General features: G+C 36.5%; 1 protein-coding gene across 3 annotated transcripts in view; it reads left to right on the top strand.

The window, feature by feature from the left end:
• LOC115216264 (G-protein coupled receptor Mth2-like) overlaps nt 1-17,424 on the top strand; it is a 100,318-nt gene extending 82,894 nt beyond the window's left edge. For all 3 annotated transcript variants that reach the window (XM_036506848.1, XM_036506847.1, XM_036506849.1), the window contains exon 3: nt 16,086-17,424. In XM_036506848.1, coding sequence (XP_036362741.1) covers nt 16,086-16,870 — 785 coding nt within the window. In that variant the 3' untranslated portion in view covers nt 16,871-17,424. The remainder of the gene's footprint in view (nt 1-16,085) is intronic.
• Nucleotides 17,425-17,500: the final 76 nt, after the last annotated feature.

Genomic DNA, 17,500 nt, shown 5'->3' with positions numbered 1-17,500 from the left:
AGATAGATAGATAGATAGATAGATAGATAGATAGATAGATAGATAGATAGATAGATAGATAGATAGATAGATAGATAGATAGATAGATATCTTCCACAGTTTCCGTCTACTAAGTTCACTCGTGCGCATTGGTCAGCCAAGGAGTATAGCAGAAGGCACTTGCACAAGGTGTCGCGCAATGAGACTGAACCCAAAACGATATAGTTACAAAGTGAGCTTCTTAACCACACAGCCATAATTTTGTGTGTGTGTGTGTGTGTGTGTGTGTGTGTGTGTGTGTGTGTGTGTGTGTGTGTGTGTGTGTGTGTCTAGCTATTGCTATTGAGTACTTTAGAATTTTGCAGTGGAAAATATGTCCTTACCATGTTACAATAGAAAATCTTTCCTATAGTGTTGAGGTTTTCCTTCCGATACATCCCTTGTATAATACTGTTGAGCATAAAGATCATAATATTCAACGGAAAATAAAGAGTGCATTGTTTATCCACTAGAGTAAATTAAAGTATATAATTTGCTCTATATTCTGATGTTCTCATAATCATACTGATCCATTACTGCTTCCTTCTGTATCCCTTGATAGCTTATATGCACTTAGGGGTATTAATATATTTACACATGTCTTATTCTTATTCATTTGTTTTTGTTGTAAATGCTGTCGCTCTATTCTATGTTCTCTATTGTTCTCGGTGATAGTGGTTTTGATGTATGATACATTACATCAACTCATACTCCAATAACAAATCCTGTTTTAAGTAGAAACCTATTGATGGCGTTCGGGAAAATTAAACTGAAAAAAGAAATAATAGCAGGGAAGTTCTTATTACGATGAACAAAGAACGGGGAAATCCCAGTCTTCCTAACAATGAAATTGTTGATCACGAGACCATTTTAATATATATTTTGATTAAGAGTACTGCTTAATCCACATGGAAAAGGGCCTAGAAAAGGTGGTTCTAAGAAAGCTCGCTTCCTATACGCACAGCTGGCAAACCGCGCTCAATGAGTGTCTCCAAAGCGGTCGAATACGCACAATTACAAAAAGGAATGACCACACACCCTCCAAATGTTGCCAACGCTCTGAAAATCGCATATTGGAACGTCAGGACCGTTCTTGACTCAGGCGACAGAGGTCGCCTAGAAAGCCGATCCGATCTTATTGTGCATGAACTTTCCAGGCTAGTTGATATCGCAGCCCTTAGCGAAGTCCGGCTCCCAAAAGAAGGCAGCTTGAAAGAATATGGTGTCAGATACACCCTATATTGATCAGGCAAGACCCCATCAGAAAGACGCCATTCAGGTGTCGGTTTCATGATAAGAAACTCCGTTCCCTCAAAGCTGGAAACCCTACCAGCGGGTCATTCTGGCTGTATCATCTTCATGCAAAACAGACAGCATGCCACGATCTTCAGCGTACTCCCCGACTCTCCAAGCAGATTCATCAGAAAAAAAGTTCTACTCAGACCAGAGCAGAGTCCTCCGGGGGACCCCCATCGATGATAAGGTCATAACCCTAGGATATTTCAACGCTAGAGTGGGCCGAGATTCAGAAATCTGGAAAGGAGTCCTCGGAAAGCATGGGGTTGGGAAATGCAACGAAAACGGGCAACTCTTTCTTGAGCTTGCACCGAACATCAGCTCGTCATCACCAACCGACCATCTTCCAGCAAAGAGACTAAAAACAATCTGGATGAATCCCCGATCAAAACACTGACACCTCCTTGACTACGTCTTAGTGCGCCAACGAGACCAGTCTGATGTCATGCAAACCAGATTGAGTCCTAGCGCATAATGCCATACTCACCATTGTCTGGTGCGTTGCAAACTCTAACCTCACGTCAAGCTCAAACCAACAAAAAAGAAAGGACCGGCCAACAAGAAAATCAAAACTAGCGGTCTGCACCTAAATGAAGTGAAAGTAAACTCCTACGCAGGTCTACAGCAATCTAATTTCCCCTCAGATCCCTCTCCAGAAATCCTATGGGAACAATTGAAAACCGCCATCCTACAGACCTCAGCAGAAATCCTTGGGTTTACGAAGAAAAACAAGGATTGGTTTGACGAAAACGATATACGGATCCAGAAAGTATTAAGGAAGAGGTCTACCCATCAAGCACACTTGACACAATCGTCCTGTAGCTTCCTGCAGTGCAAACTCCGTGAAATTCAGAATGAGTGGTGAACCAATCTTGCACAGAGAACCCAACTGTGTGCTGACTCTGGCGGTTATGAAGGTATCAAGGCGGTTTACGGCCCAACACATCAAGTTCAAGTCCCCAGCGAAGTCCAGATGACCAGGCGCTTTTCACAGGCACCACATCCATCCTCAACCGCACGTCTGAATATTCTCAGGCCTCTTCAGTACATACCGAGATTCCAGGAAAACGCAATCCTCTACATCCAGCAGCAACCAGTTAAAATGGAACTAGATGAGCCTCCAGCCCTAGTGGAGACCACAGTTGCCATAGGCAGCAGGAGTTGATGGCATACCACCAGGGATATGGAAGCATGGGGGTCCTACCCTACATGCTAAACTCCATGAGCTCCTCGTTGCATGCTTGGAACAGAGCAAGCTGCTACAAGATCTCCGCGATGCTGTCACCATTACACTGTACAAAAACAAAGGGGAAACGTCAGACTGCTCAAGCTACCGGGCACTACCCTGCTTTCCGTTGCAGGAAAATTTCTAGTAAGACTATTCCTCAACAGACTTGTTCCGTTCATCACTGAAAATCCTTTTCCAGAAAGCCAAATGGGGTTTCAGAGCTAACAGGGGTACAACAAATATGGTTGCTGAAGATGGTGTTTACATCAAGTACCGTCTGGATGGCAGTCTTTTCAAGCTCCAGTCCTACAGGCCTGCATTAAGATCCAAAAGCAAACTGATTTAGGGCCTGCTCTTGGCAGATGATGCCGTACTTGTCATAAACACAGAAAGAACACATCGCGTCCTGCTTTGTAGAGGCCACCTAGCTCTTTGGACTGGAAGTAAGCTTGAAAAATACTGAAGTACTACACCAACCAGCTCCTCAAGAAGAGTACAGCCCGCCCCTCATCACCATTGCCGAAACAGAACAGAAATCGGTACAGCAGTTCACTTATCACAAATGTGAATATCAGCAAAGAAATTGACAACAGACTCGCAAAGGCAATCAAAGCATTTGGCAGACTGTACAAGCGTGTGCGGAACAAGCATCTTAAGATCAGCGCAAAAGTCAGTGTCTACAGAGCCGTATTTTTTAAAGGCGCTCCTATAAGGCTCTGAGTCCTGGGTCCCCTACTGCTATCATCTCAAGCTCCTCAACAATCCTCAACAATCTTCAACATTTACTGGAGCGACTACATTACCAACGATGAGGTCCTCAAGCGAGCAAAAGTCACCAGCCTAGAAGCCATTTTACTTGAGACACGACGGCGTTGAGCAAGGCACGTTGACAGGATGAAAGATCACCGCAGATTAAGGATAGTTTTCCCCTCCTTACTGGAGGGTTATATAGGGATGATGTACTTCTAGCTGTACGTGGCCAGTCTAAAACTGCATTGAATAGATTGAAGAAATCTTTGAGAGGTTTCTTAAAAGATTGCATTAATCTTAACATTATTTTTGATGTTAACTCCAGATTGGTGAACTTCTTGTATGTTACTTTGAATTTGGATACGGGTTAATACTACCCTTTTTATAAGCCAAACAGATCCATCTCATATATCAATGTCTCCTCCAATCATCCGAAGTCTACTATTGATAGCATCGTTACTGCTATTTCGATCAGAATCTTTCATTTGTCCGCAAAAGAAGAGATTTTTTATTAACATGCGCCAGAATACAACAACGCTCTTAAATTAAGCGGCTTCAAAACTAAAACCTCATATATACCTAACACGAGATTTAAGACAAGAATCAGGGGTAATTTCGAATGGAATGAAAATAAAAATAATTACCATATATGGTTTCGAACTTTAATTAGCAAATAAAATAATTTGTTAGGCGAAGTTCTCATCGGCGAGTACGCCAAAGATTAACATATGAGACAGGAGGCAAAATAGCACATGTCTAAACTTTATATATTATAATTTTTAAAATCCACCGCGCAAGCGCAGTTTTTGTTGGCAGCAAATAAAAATGTCGACTTACTTCAAAATTATTAAAATCATATTAGGTAAAATATACAGGATACGAAAATTATAGAAAGTTTTCTACCAGTGGCCTAGAATGCAGAAAATAATTAATAGACTATATACAAATGTTCGAAACCATGGTCCGGTAACAAAATATGGAAAATGTTTTTATTTTTCATTTCCTTCAAAATTACCCCTAACGGCGGTTTGGATTTTGACTGCTTCTTCTAGCATCTTAGGTGTCCTGTTAGGATCAACATTTTTGTGTTTAAATGTACACTAACTTTATATGAATAATATATAGTCTATTGAGTATTTTCTGCATGCTAGGCCACTGATAGAAAAATTTCTATAATTTTCCTACCTTGCCAACAAAAACTGCGCTTGCGCGGTGGATTTGAAAAGTAATATTATATAAAGATGAGACATGTGGACCAGGATGAAAATGCGACCAGGACCAACAGCAGAGATCACTCCCCATACCATTATACTGCCTCTTCCATATTTCACTGTCTTCTTCACACATGCACGAGATAACCTTTCGCTACTTCGTCGGACGTATATCCCGCCATCGGAACCAGTCACATTAAATTCATCGATAAAATGACCCGGCAATCCTTTGTTTTTCATCACAGGACACTGGTCATCTCTCATAAGCCGCCATGCTAACAGTTGAATATTCGAATAATGTAAGCTCATAAGAAGTAACAGTTAGCTCATTAACAGTCTACTAAACAACAAATACCTCGATTAGTAGTTCATTTTTTTCTAAGTGACCCTTAACTTTTAGCCGCTGCAATTTGGAAGATTGTTTATTTCCTCATAACTTACGAAATATTTATTACATTCACTTGACATTTTCACGAAAGATAGATGTTGGATATATTTAAATATGTATAAAATATCTAGTCTCAACGCGCTGTTAATCTTCTATAATAACTATTTCGATACACTTGTTCTTCCTGCCCCTTTTGGCCGCTACTATATATATATATATATATATATATATATATATATATATATATACATGCATACATACATACATACATACATACATACATACATACATACATACATACATACATACATACATACATACATACGTATGTGTGTGTGTGTATTTCTATTCATAATATGTACATTATATTTTAAGAACAAAACAACTTCACAGTTATAAGAAAGTGTTTCATACGATTTCAGGAAGGGAGCGTTCCCATGCATGGTGATATAAGTGAAAGTATGATATATATATGCACACACACACACACACACACACGCGCACGCACGCATACACGCATACGCTGATAAATATGAAGAATTTAAATGGAGTGTTACATGTGTTTTCCTATATACCATTTACTTATATAATACTATTTCGTATATTATAACACAATACACGGACTTTGGAATTGAATGCATTGATTTGCATGAAAATTTTTCTTTGTATACAAATGGATATATCTTAACATATTTTTCTTTTAGCATGAACGATTGTTTTTCGCACCTGTTTTAACATCTTGATTTTGTTTTTAATGTTTCTGTTGTTTTCAGTATGCTTTTCTTTTGTTCTCGCTGTTGTTCGTTTATTGCATAAAATATTAATTGACTATTGCAAGTCAATATTAATTATTAATTATATATTATTTATATTAATTATTGGTCCAGCAATTAGTTTTGTTTAAGCAGAAACCCTCTGATGACTTTAGCGAGAACGAAATTGAAAACATGGAAGATGCGGTCTTATCATAATGAACAACGAACGAGAAAAATCACAGCTTCATGACATTGATGTAGTTGGTCACAATGTCTTTTAAGTATAAATACACATATTTTTTTATCTTATATGAATTAATAAGAACGACGATTAGAATAAAATACGTTAAGTCCGTAGATATACTTTTCCGGTCTAAGGAGGATAGCGCTTTTAACTTTGTACCTTTTTATTTTTTACACTTTACTTTTTTTTTTTCTTTCCCATGTTTCATTACTTTCCTTATTTAGTTACTTTCTGTGTTTTCGATATGTTACCATCTCAGTTTTGTCGCGTTTCTTCTATTATTTAATATTTTTAGTTCATTATGATATGTGGTTTGTGCCTGAAGAATATGTTTGAGTATTTCTCAACATATGAAACTACTAGTAGCGCTGAAATACATGTTTTTATGCCCTTTAAATAAACAATATTTATCTCTCACCAAATGGAATACTTATTTTATTGAATTTTCTATCACGGAACTGTAAATTATATGTATGTATGTATGTGTATATATATATATATATATATATATGTGTGTGTGTGTGTGTGTGTGTGTGTGTGTATACATATATTTATATATATATATATATATATATATATATATATATATATATACATATGCTTATATGTATATATATATATATATATATATATATATATATATATATATATATATATATATATATATATGTATATGTATCATCTCTTATTATAATATACTATAAAAGGCAGATTTTCTCTGTCTGTGACTATGTTTGTTTGCTATACGATTATACAATATAGAATTTCTTCAATTGGAATTCACCTATGATTTTTCGAAGTAGATTCGATTGGGTCATGACATATAATTTTTTTTCAATTTGACCCCCAATTAAGCAAAAATTCGATAAAACTCAATATTTTACGATTTGCCTCTCTCATTTCAACTGGTTTACTCCTTCTATTACCACACTTTCTGCTACTTTCTCTTTCCAAGTGTATACCTCTCTCATATCATCTTTCTACCACTCTTAAAAATACATTCAACATCACACATTCTCCTACTTTCTCTTATTAATGCTTAAACCACTCTTCAAAAAAAAGGCAGAGGAAACAGAAAAAAATAAATACATAACGATTTACTCCTTACACACACATAGATACGCAAACATATACATATATAACAGTGACAAACACAAACGTTTCAAACAACTACATACAAACACTCAAACACACACACAGGTGTGTGTTTGTTATTAGTAAAAAAGGCGACAAACACAATTCACTTTCTCATTCGAACACATTTGCAAACACTCACCAACAATTCAATTTTATTTCCGTACAGACAACATAACAGCTGCGCTATGTCTATTTTTATAGCTGCAACCACATTATATATACTGTACTTAACACACACCATGACACACCACAAATGTATCCTGATCGAGATGGACTATTCATTATAATACATCAGTTCCACGCATTTACCCTGGTTCCATTTCGGACAACTGCACAAACATTTGCCATTTGACACATGTATGTATGCAAATTCCTTTCTTAAAAATTTCACTTCATTTTCTTTTTCAATTTACGTTTTTATACACTTTACACAAATATTTAATTAAACAACTAAAACACTTGCCATTTGGAACATGTACGTAAACTACTTCCATTCTTACAAATCTCACTTTATTTTCTTTCTTTTAACTCAAGTTTCAATACACTTTACACACTGTCGCTATACTTGCCTAAACAATTTCTTTCAGCAGCAAATATTTCTTTCTTTTCCTTCCACGGTCAACATTTTTCCAAGCACATCCGCTGCCGTTCGTGGAAAACGAAGAGACACTATTCTACTGCGAACGTTTTACACCGCCTTCCACGACTATCAAATTCTTACAATTATGACAACAATAACATGGCTCTTTTCAAGGCCACCTCGCATTCAATTCTTACACCATTCTACGAAGGGGTAGGATCCCCTTTACACGGCTTTCTATACACTTACAAATACATTCATTCGCCGTAAACTTATATCAATATTTGCCTGAATAATCATCATAATTCACTGCAGTCATTAACAGTACTTTCAAGAAATTCAGACCCGAGCAACGCCGGGATATTCTGCTAGTATGTATATATATATATATGTATGTATATGTATATGTATACATATATATATATGTATATATATATACATACATATATCCTTAAATCCTTAAAAATGTTTTAGCCCGAAGGCCGCGGCCATGAATATATATATATATACATATATATATATATATATATATATATATATATATATATATATATATATATATATATATATATACTAGCAGTATCGCCCAGCGTTGCTCGGGTTTGTAAGGGAAATAACTATATAAGCATTTTAGAGAGTTATAGCAAAAAATGCATTAAAAATGGAATAAAAAATGATGGTAATTTTTTTTAAATCGTTGACTCATCGTAGACATTTTTAGAGAGTTACTTCCCTTATATAATAGCGAAAAAATGCATTAAAATGGAAAAAATGATGGCAAATTTTTTTTAAATCGTAGACTCATCGTAGACGCGCGCTAATACCCAGAAGGGCTCGATATGAATCACGACTATAAGATACCCGGTTTTGGTTAAACTGCACCGCAAAATGTGGGAGTAGTTAGGAATCTAAATCGTAGGAGACAGACACACAACTTCACTTTTATATATAAAGATTTGTGCAACAACTAAAACATTCGGTTGTGCAACTTGTTTGCACAGGAAGCCTGCCCTGTGTGGCGGTTTTTGCCGTTTTTGTGGATCTGTTTCAGTTTTTTTAGCGATTTCTGTTTTGGCGACTTCAAGCCATGAAGTCGTTGTTCTAAAAGAACGCTGGTCTCCTTGACAACGCTTTACGACGTTGATTTCCCTACCATGCCTTCCCCACAGCTTCACGAGGGAGGGAAGAAGGGGATGAGCTACACAGGTGCAGGTGCGAGCATGAACGCCAACGCCGCCACCGACACACGAAAAGATTGGAAGAACCCAGACGACAGCTTCAGCCACCACCACCACCACCACCACCACCACGACCAACACCATCACCACTACCACCATGACCACCACCACCACTACGCCCATGACCATCACCACCACCATCACGAAGACCACCACAACCACCACCACCACCACCATCATCACCACGACCACCACCACCACCATCATCACCACCCCCACGACCACGACCACCACAACCACCAACAACAACAACAACACCACCACCACCACCACCACAAACACGACGACCACCACGACCACGACCACCATCACCACTACCAGCACCACCGCCACCACCGCTGCCACTACCACCGCCTCCACCACCACCATACTATGCCTCTGCTCTCTCCTTTTGGCTACTAAATCCATTACCATATTTCACAAGTACCATCGCCATACAATATTGCCTTCAAAAGTTTGTGTTTGGATAATATTTTTTAAGTAAAAGTTGTGCAACAACTATAACATTCGGTTGTGCAAATTATTTGCACGGGAAACCTTCCCTGTGTGGCGTGTTTCCCGATTTTGTAGAATTTGCTTTCGGGCTTTCTTAGCCATTTCTGTTTTGGTGTCTTCAAGCCATGAAGTCGTTGTTCTAAAAGAACACTGGTCTCCTTGACAACGCTTTACGATGTTGATTTCCTTACACTCCCTTCCCCATAGCTTCACGAGGGAGGGAAAAAAATATGCGTTAAAATGAAAAAAAATTATGGTAAATTATTTTTAAAATCGTAGACTCATCGTAGACGCGCGCTAATACTCAGACGGGCTCGATATGAATCATCACGACTATAAGATACCCGAATTTGGTTAAACTGCACCGCAAAATGTGGGAGTAGTTAGGAATCTAAATCGTAGGAGACAGACACTCACACAACTTCACTTTTATATTATATATATATATATATATATATATATATATATATATATATATATATATTCACAGACAAAAACAAATATACACACATACACACACCTAACATATATATATATATATAAAATTAATCAGAGTACAAAAAATATGAAGAAAATATGTATACATACATATATATATATATGTGTGTGTGTGTGTATTGGCAGGGCTGAACTGCTAGGTAGTCAGCCGTATGCTAGGAACAGATCATCAACGATCAAACTACAAAGGGAAATTCTCTAGAGGAAAAATTCAGCGAACACCAGAACCAAATTTGGCGGGCAGGACAGATGAAAATTTATATAAAAAAACAGACTTAAATGCAGACTTATGTAAGTAATTCCTTTGTTAAAGGCCGAAACCGAGGTATGCATTTAAGTCTGTCTTTTATATAAATTTTCATCTGTCCTGCCCGCCAAATTTGGTTCTGGTGTTCGCTGAATTTTTCCTCTAGAGAATTTCCCTTTGTAGTTTGATCGTTGATGATCTGTTCCTAGCATACAGCCGACTACCTAGCAGTTCAGCCCTGCCAATATACACATATATTAGAATTTTCTCTGACTTCTCAGATTTTTTGTATGCTAGACTACTGGTTTTAAATTGATATTAAAATTAATATTAATTTATCTCCCTCATTATTTATATATATATATATATATATATATATATATATATATATATATATATATATATATATATATATATATATATATATATATGTGTGTATGTATACATATTTTCCTCATATTTTTTGTACTCTGTGTAACTTTATATATATATATGTTAGGTGTGTGTATGTGTGTATATTTGTTTTGTCTGTGAATATATATATATATATATATATATATATATATATATATACAGTGGCGGCCAAAATGTTCAGAACGGCATTGTTTTCGTCAGAAAAGAAGATATAATTTTTTATCAAAGTTGTTTTATATGCTATAAGTTTCACAGACAATAAATACGATATTATTTGTTATTGCCTGAGATTTTGGTATAATTTGAGAGTATAATACAAAAGTTATGGATGATTTAGTGATTTACTGTAAAACCCATGGCGGCCAAAATGATCAGAACGGTTGCTTTTACTCCGTGTTTTATTATATTTAACCGGCGAACTTTAATGTTTTGAATTTTTTTACGTGACGGTTCGTTTACTAAACATTAGTAAGAATATTTGCAGTTTACTTTGCTAATATAATGCCACTTTCTCCGTTACCAATTCGTCAGCAGATTATTAAGCTTCGAAGAAAGGATAATTTAAGTATTGGATCTATTGCAAAGATTATATATATATATATATATATATATATATATATATATATGTATAAGGGTGGAAACCGCGATCGCGAGGGGACTCAGTCCGCTGCTTCCCGCCGAGGCGCCGTCGTCGTCGACGAACGCGCCGGTGGCGGCCGCTCGTTCCGCGGGCGGTCGTCTGCCGCCTCGTCGGCGTTCGATTTCAGGGGCGCCAGCATCGGATGCACTTCCCCTCCGATCCGTCGTCGCGACCCGTTTCCCGTCGGGCCGGCAGGCGCGCGGCGTCCGCAGGTCGCAGACGAGAGCCCCGTCGCTGCCGCGAAAGCGGCGGTCGGTGAATCCACGCGCTCTTCTCGACCGGGCCCGTCGCTCCACGTAAAGCGCAGGCACGGCTAACCGACGGAGACGGGCAAACGCACCTCGCCCTTAGCACGAACTGAAAGATTCACTATAAAATCATCTTAGCATTTTCTATTTTTGACTTGTTTTTTCATATATATATATATATATATATATATATATATATATATATATGTGTGTGTGTGTATGTGCAGCAAAATAAATGTGAATAACAAGCCTAAAAAATAAGTGTTAGGAACGTTTACAGTTAGTATGATTTGGTCGACTCGAGAGAGAGTTTAAAAATTACAGACCAAAAGTTAAAGAGTTTCGGATTTACTCCTTCGTTAGATACAAGAGTAAAGTCCTGGTCGGTCTAAAAACAAACTGTAAAAATGAAAGATGAAAACAAATGTGCCTGAATATCGTTCGTCGATTATATTAATATGTTCAAGCTCTGGAAGCTCTTTTTATGAGGTCGTTCGGTCACAATATTCTCACTCTTATTCATCCAACAGCCAAAAACTGGAAGGGAATCATATCAAGTAACATCCCCTCCATTCTAATGTGCAGGTTTGTGACAAATTTCCAAGTTGCTTGATCACCAAATACTGAATTTGTTTGGCTGCGGAATCGATTTTGTTGATCCTAGGTTGCCCGGTGAAGAAAGATAGGCACACGCGTAGAAAGACATAGTGATTCGGCATCTCACTTTGCTTATGTTATATCAAGCTGCAGTTATTAATTTTTGCTTGTTCTGACAGAATAGTTAACACACCAGGCAAAATGCTTACCGGTATTTCGAACATTATTATGTTCTGAGTTCAAATTCCCCTGTTGTCGACTTTTTCTTTCGTATTTTCAGTGGCGATAAAATAAGAGCAACGGGGCCGATGTAATCGACCTCCCCCTCCTCTGAAATTGCTGGCCTTGTTATAAGATTCGAAAGCAATGTCATTAGTCTGTCATCAATTGTATATTTCTTTCTTTATCTCTTCACTTGGTGCAATGTTGAATATCGTGTATTTTAGTGGCAACTGTCCTTTGGTGCAAACATACACACACACACACACACACACACACACACACACACACACGAATATATATATGTATATATATATATATATATACCGGAGTAAGCACATAAATGTGAAACAAAGTGGCAAAAAGAGTACTGAAATACCGGAGGTAGAGTAATATGGTTTATTTAAAAGCAGCAGAAATATAACAAAAGCTGTTTCTCAGAGATTCACATATATATATATATATATATATATATATATATATATATATATATATATATATATATATATATATATATATATATATATATATATATATATATATATATATATATATATATATATATATATATATATATATATATATATATATATATATATATATATATATATATATATATATATATATATATATATATATATATATATGCATGTGAAGTCGCATGGCCTAGTGGTTAGTGTGTTGCACTTACGATCACTAGATCGTGATTTCAATACCTATACTGGGTGGTGCGTGGTGTTCTTGAGTGAAGTGTCCTTGAGCAAAACACTTCACCTCACGTTGCTCTGCGATCAGTGTTCGACACTTAACCCGTGAAATACAGTGCACCTGTTCAGACAATGTCGATTTGATGGAGAGAGTGAACAAATGTCCAGCGCGGGTATTTGATTACTATAAACAAATCATTCGTGCAGGTCGTTCGACAGAAGCTGAATTTTAATATGACGTCTTCGATGGCAATTTTGTTGAAGGCTCTAATGCGTTTCTAAATAACTGATGTTGCTACAAAACAATAAATATCCAATTTGTCATCACTCAACAGCAAATAAATTTAATATTCCAAAATACATTTACAAAATTTTACTGAGATGTTTTCGCCGCAAAACATTTAGAAAGCACGTTGCCCCGTTCTTTTAACAATCCCATACCATATATACAATCAGAGGCTATGTGCATATACATTACATGCATTTTAAAGACATTTTGTTTTCCCAGTTGGCATCAACACTATCACCTTTCATCTTATATTCGGATGAGAAGGTATCAATTTTTTTTTCAGCTTCAACCTCTCTGGGAAAGCCACCTCAATCTATTTGACCATGTTTCTCGATTTTCCTAGTTAGAACCTGCTTACTATGTACTCTTTACTGGGGATCCTTGTGAGTTCACAGATCGTGATGATCTACCTCAGGCTATAAGGTCACTGCAAATGAGAAGTTATTTTGCAGAGATGGTACGCAACATGCAAGCTCAGGCGAGCGGTTATCGTCAGGGAGTCGTTTACAACACTCCAATTAGATATCAAGAGAGATAGGATATATCAACAACATATATCCACTTAAGGAAACAGATGTCTAGTATAGTCTAAACTTGAAGATTGTTAGGTCTCATGAAGTGATCAGACGTAAACTATTTTCTCTCTACATAAAATGGTGTAAACGTTGAACATTTCTTAATAGTTATAATATGCAGAATATTTCAAATTATATATATATATCATAGATTGTGACATTTAAAAGTAAACTACAAATAAATATAATCGGTTAGAAATTTTAACTTGTATAATACATCACTAAAGATTACATTCTATGAGCTTTGGATTTCTGGTCTTTCCTGTTCTACACTATATTTGTGACACTTGGACTGTACGGAACCTCAGGGGCCGCTTTGAAATCCTTTGATACTAGGATGATCAACAGGATGATGTGTTACCATTGGTCCAATTTTGGATTCAACCAACGACTCTACTAACAAAGTGGGATATGTCATATTACTTGTATGATTCGGAAGCGATAGCGCAGTCTGTATGGCCATGTTTCTTGAATATCTGAGTTAAACTTTGCTTAATATGTACTCTTCCCTCAGGGACCGGCTGGGATGACGGCTCGTGTTGATCATCCACATGCTGCGGGCCGCTGCAGATGCTGAGGTGCCTCGTGGAGGTGGGGACTGACTGGTGCTCAACTCGACTTGTTAACCGAGTGGTCCCGGAAATATACCAACAAATGGTGAATGTAGCAAAATGCTGCAACGGTGCACGTCCCCACATCTGACTTCACCTGCATATAATGCATATGTGTGCGTGCTTGTGTGCCTGAATTGGAATGGATGCCTACATATGTACCTGTGCTTATGATAACGTGTGTAATTATATACTTTTTATTTTACAGACACAAGTATCATCTTCGAATACAGAGCTCCATTTAGAAATGAAAATATTTCATTGCTGGCAATTTCGTATTGTTTCCATCACTAGTGAGCTGAAATACAAGGGTTACTAACAATACTCCTGAATGCCGCCAATGTGTAGAAACTACATATCGAAAATACATATCAGGTCTTTTGCTTGAATTCATTTAGAGTATCCCTACGACTTAAAGGTCAATTATTACTTGTCGATTATATCTTTTTAAATGGCAGCATTTATTCAGTTGTGTTTTCTTCCTCTCCTACTTTTCTCATATATTGTATCGCATGCACAAGACTTCGACAACTGCAGCCCAGCTTTGTGCTCTGTTTCTCCCAAATTTAGAGCACCTAAACGCTGTTCGTGTCGCTCGAATTGCTACCTCTACAATGAATGTTGTTCTGATATGATTAATGACATCACCTCTAATCAGAAACAACCCTATCCTTCAATATATTACAGTTGTAGAAATGTTGCTTACTCTTCTTATTATCAATTTGACCGTTGTCCACCTAACCATGATGTTAAGGAGCATGTATACAACTGTGAACGTCCTGATTCAAATGATCAACTGCAATCCATTCCTGCTTTTGGTAAAACAAGTAAAAAACTCTATAGGAACCTATATTGCGCTCTGTGTCATGGAGAGGAATTCATTCTTTGGAATCTTTTATATAACTGCTATTTCATCTCTAATATAAGCTTCGAAAATATATTCAGTTATGTGAAAGAGAGAAAATGTAGGCCAACCTTGAGACTTCCTTCAGGAGATTTGAATAAATATTTGTATTCCTGTATTCCATATATTTCGAAGTGTCTTCAAGATAACAATAATACGGAAAAAAGAACTGCATGTGATTCTGGGGCCATGTCCTTAATATATTTACCTAAGAGTAAGAAATGTACTGAAGGTGGAGATATTAAGATTTACAAAAACAGAGGTTGTGCCAAATGCAACGGAGTTTCTGAAATTCCGTGTAATTTCTCCTGTTCGGAAATGCAACATGATGGAAGTGTGCCGTCATCACCACTAACAATCCTTTTCAAGTATTCTACAAATACCATAAAGGTAACAAATGGGACGGAACATAGACTTGTACAGTTGCCACCCTGTTCAAAACACGCTGTCTACGATATCTATACCAATAAATGTCGACAAGTTATTTACCATCCTCAACTAAAGAGTACGACAACAAGATTAAATGAATCTGAGTATTACATTACTAGTGACGGTCGTCTCTACTTAAATAATACCCAACGTTTGCTGAACCAATCAGAATTCACTCGTGATTCTCAAGGTATAATAAGTATCCGTATAAACAATGGTACCAATAATATATCAAATATCAATGGTATATCAAAATACTCCGTAGCTGAGAGCTATATCACATTAGTGGGACTAGCAATCTCTGTCCCAGCTCTAGCAATCACTATTATAGTTTATCTCTGTATACCTGATCTTCGTACCTTACCAGGTAAATTACTCATTAGTCTTTTATCAGCACTGTTTGTAGCTGAGCTTCTATTTCTTATCTCATCACAAGTCACTAAATTTACAGTGCTGTGTAAATCTTTAGCAGTAGTAATGCATTATTCCTTTCTAGCGTCTTTCTTCTGGATGAATGTTATATCATTTGATGCCTGTCACACTTTCTCAGGACTTACACAACTTCGAAGTAAAGGAAAACACACCAAGAGATTTGTATTGTGTTCCTTGTATGCTTGGATCTGTCCACTTGTAATAGTAATAGTATCACTGATATTTGAGTACACACCTGAAAATCATGGACTTTCCCCAGAATATGGAAAAGGTATTTGCTGGATTAAAAATGGAAAAAGTCTGCTATGGCTTTTTGGAATCCCCGTAATGATTATTTTATGTCTCAATATAATAGCATTTATTTTCACCACTAGAGGCCTTTATGTTACCAGAAAGCTTTCTTCAAAATATTTATCAAAACATAACAAAAATGAATTTTTTATTCACTTAAAACTATTCTTTATCATGGGTCTAACATGGACAATTGCATTTCTTTATGCGTTTACAAGAATTGAAGAATTTTCTCTGTTATTTTGTATTGTCAACTCATTCGTTGGATTATTTATTTGTGTATCGTTTCTATCAACAAAGACTGTTCGCCTCAATATTCTTAATAATTTGCACAAAATTGCAAGATTGCCGACAAAAGAAATTACTGATGTTTCTTCTGCTCCTCAAACAATATCAATGGCTCTATCTACTGAAGGCTCGGTTAATTAACATCACAAACACTATGGAGACTCTCTGAACTTGAGTACAGTTGCTAGAAATAGCAACGAAATATTTATAATATCGTCGAAAAATATTATTTTAAATAAACCATGTCAGAAAAGGAAGTTTGGATGATCACGGCTAAAATACTTGTAGATATGCATGCTTTTCATCTGTCTGAACTGTTACTAAACAACAACAACGATAGCAATCGACTTTAAACATCCTTAATGCTAACAGCTTTTGATATTTCTTTTGCTCTGGTACCAATATCTTTTCACGTATGTCAAACATCTTTCAAATGTACAAAATATGACGTTCTTTCATGAAATGTAATATTTGCCTCTGAGAAAAATTATTCAACCTCTCCTGCATGCACACTAGGAAGTTTAAAATGCCAAATAAAATTTTTTAAATCCGTATGGGCAAACATTTTCGAGTTTTGAAAAATTTTAACTTTGGAATTTTAATTTAGCTTTTATACCTAATATATAAACACTTTTTGTATTACAATGCTGGTACATATTTCACCTTATATCTAATGTTTTACATTCGACTTTTAAGAAAGCTTTCAACTATTTTACAAATTTTAATTTAAATTTCGCAGGGATTAAATATTTTTCCTCACTTTTACTCATT

The sequence above is a fragment of the Octopus sinensis genome, linkage group LG10 (assembly GCF_006345805.1).
Source record: "Octopus sinensis linkage group LG10, ASM634580v1, whole genome shotgun sequence".
Classification (NCBI taxonomy): Eukaryota; Metazoa; Mollusca; class Cephalopoda; order Octopoda; family Octopodidae; genus Octopus; species Octopus sinensis.
The sequence above is the reverse complement of the archived record's forward strand: the minus strand, read 5'-3'. Positions and strand labels throughout refer to the sequence as shown.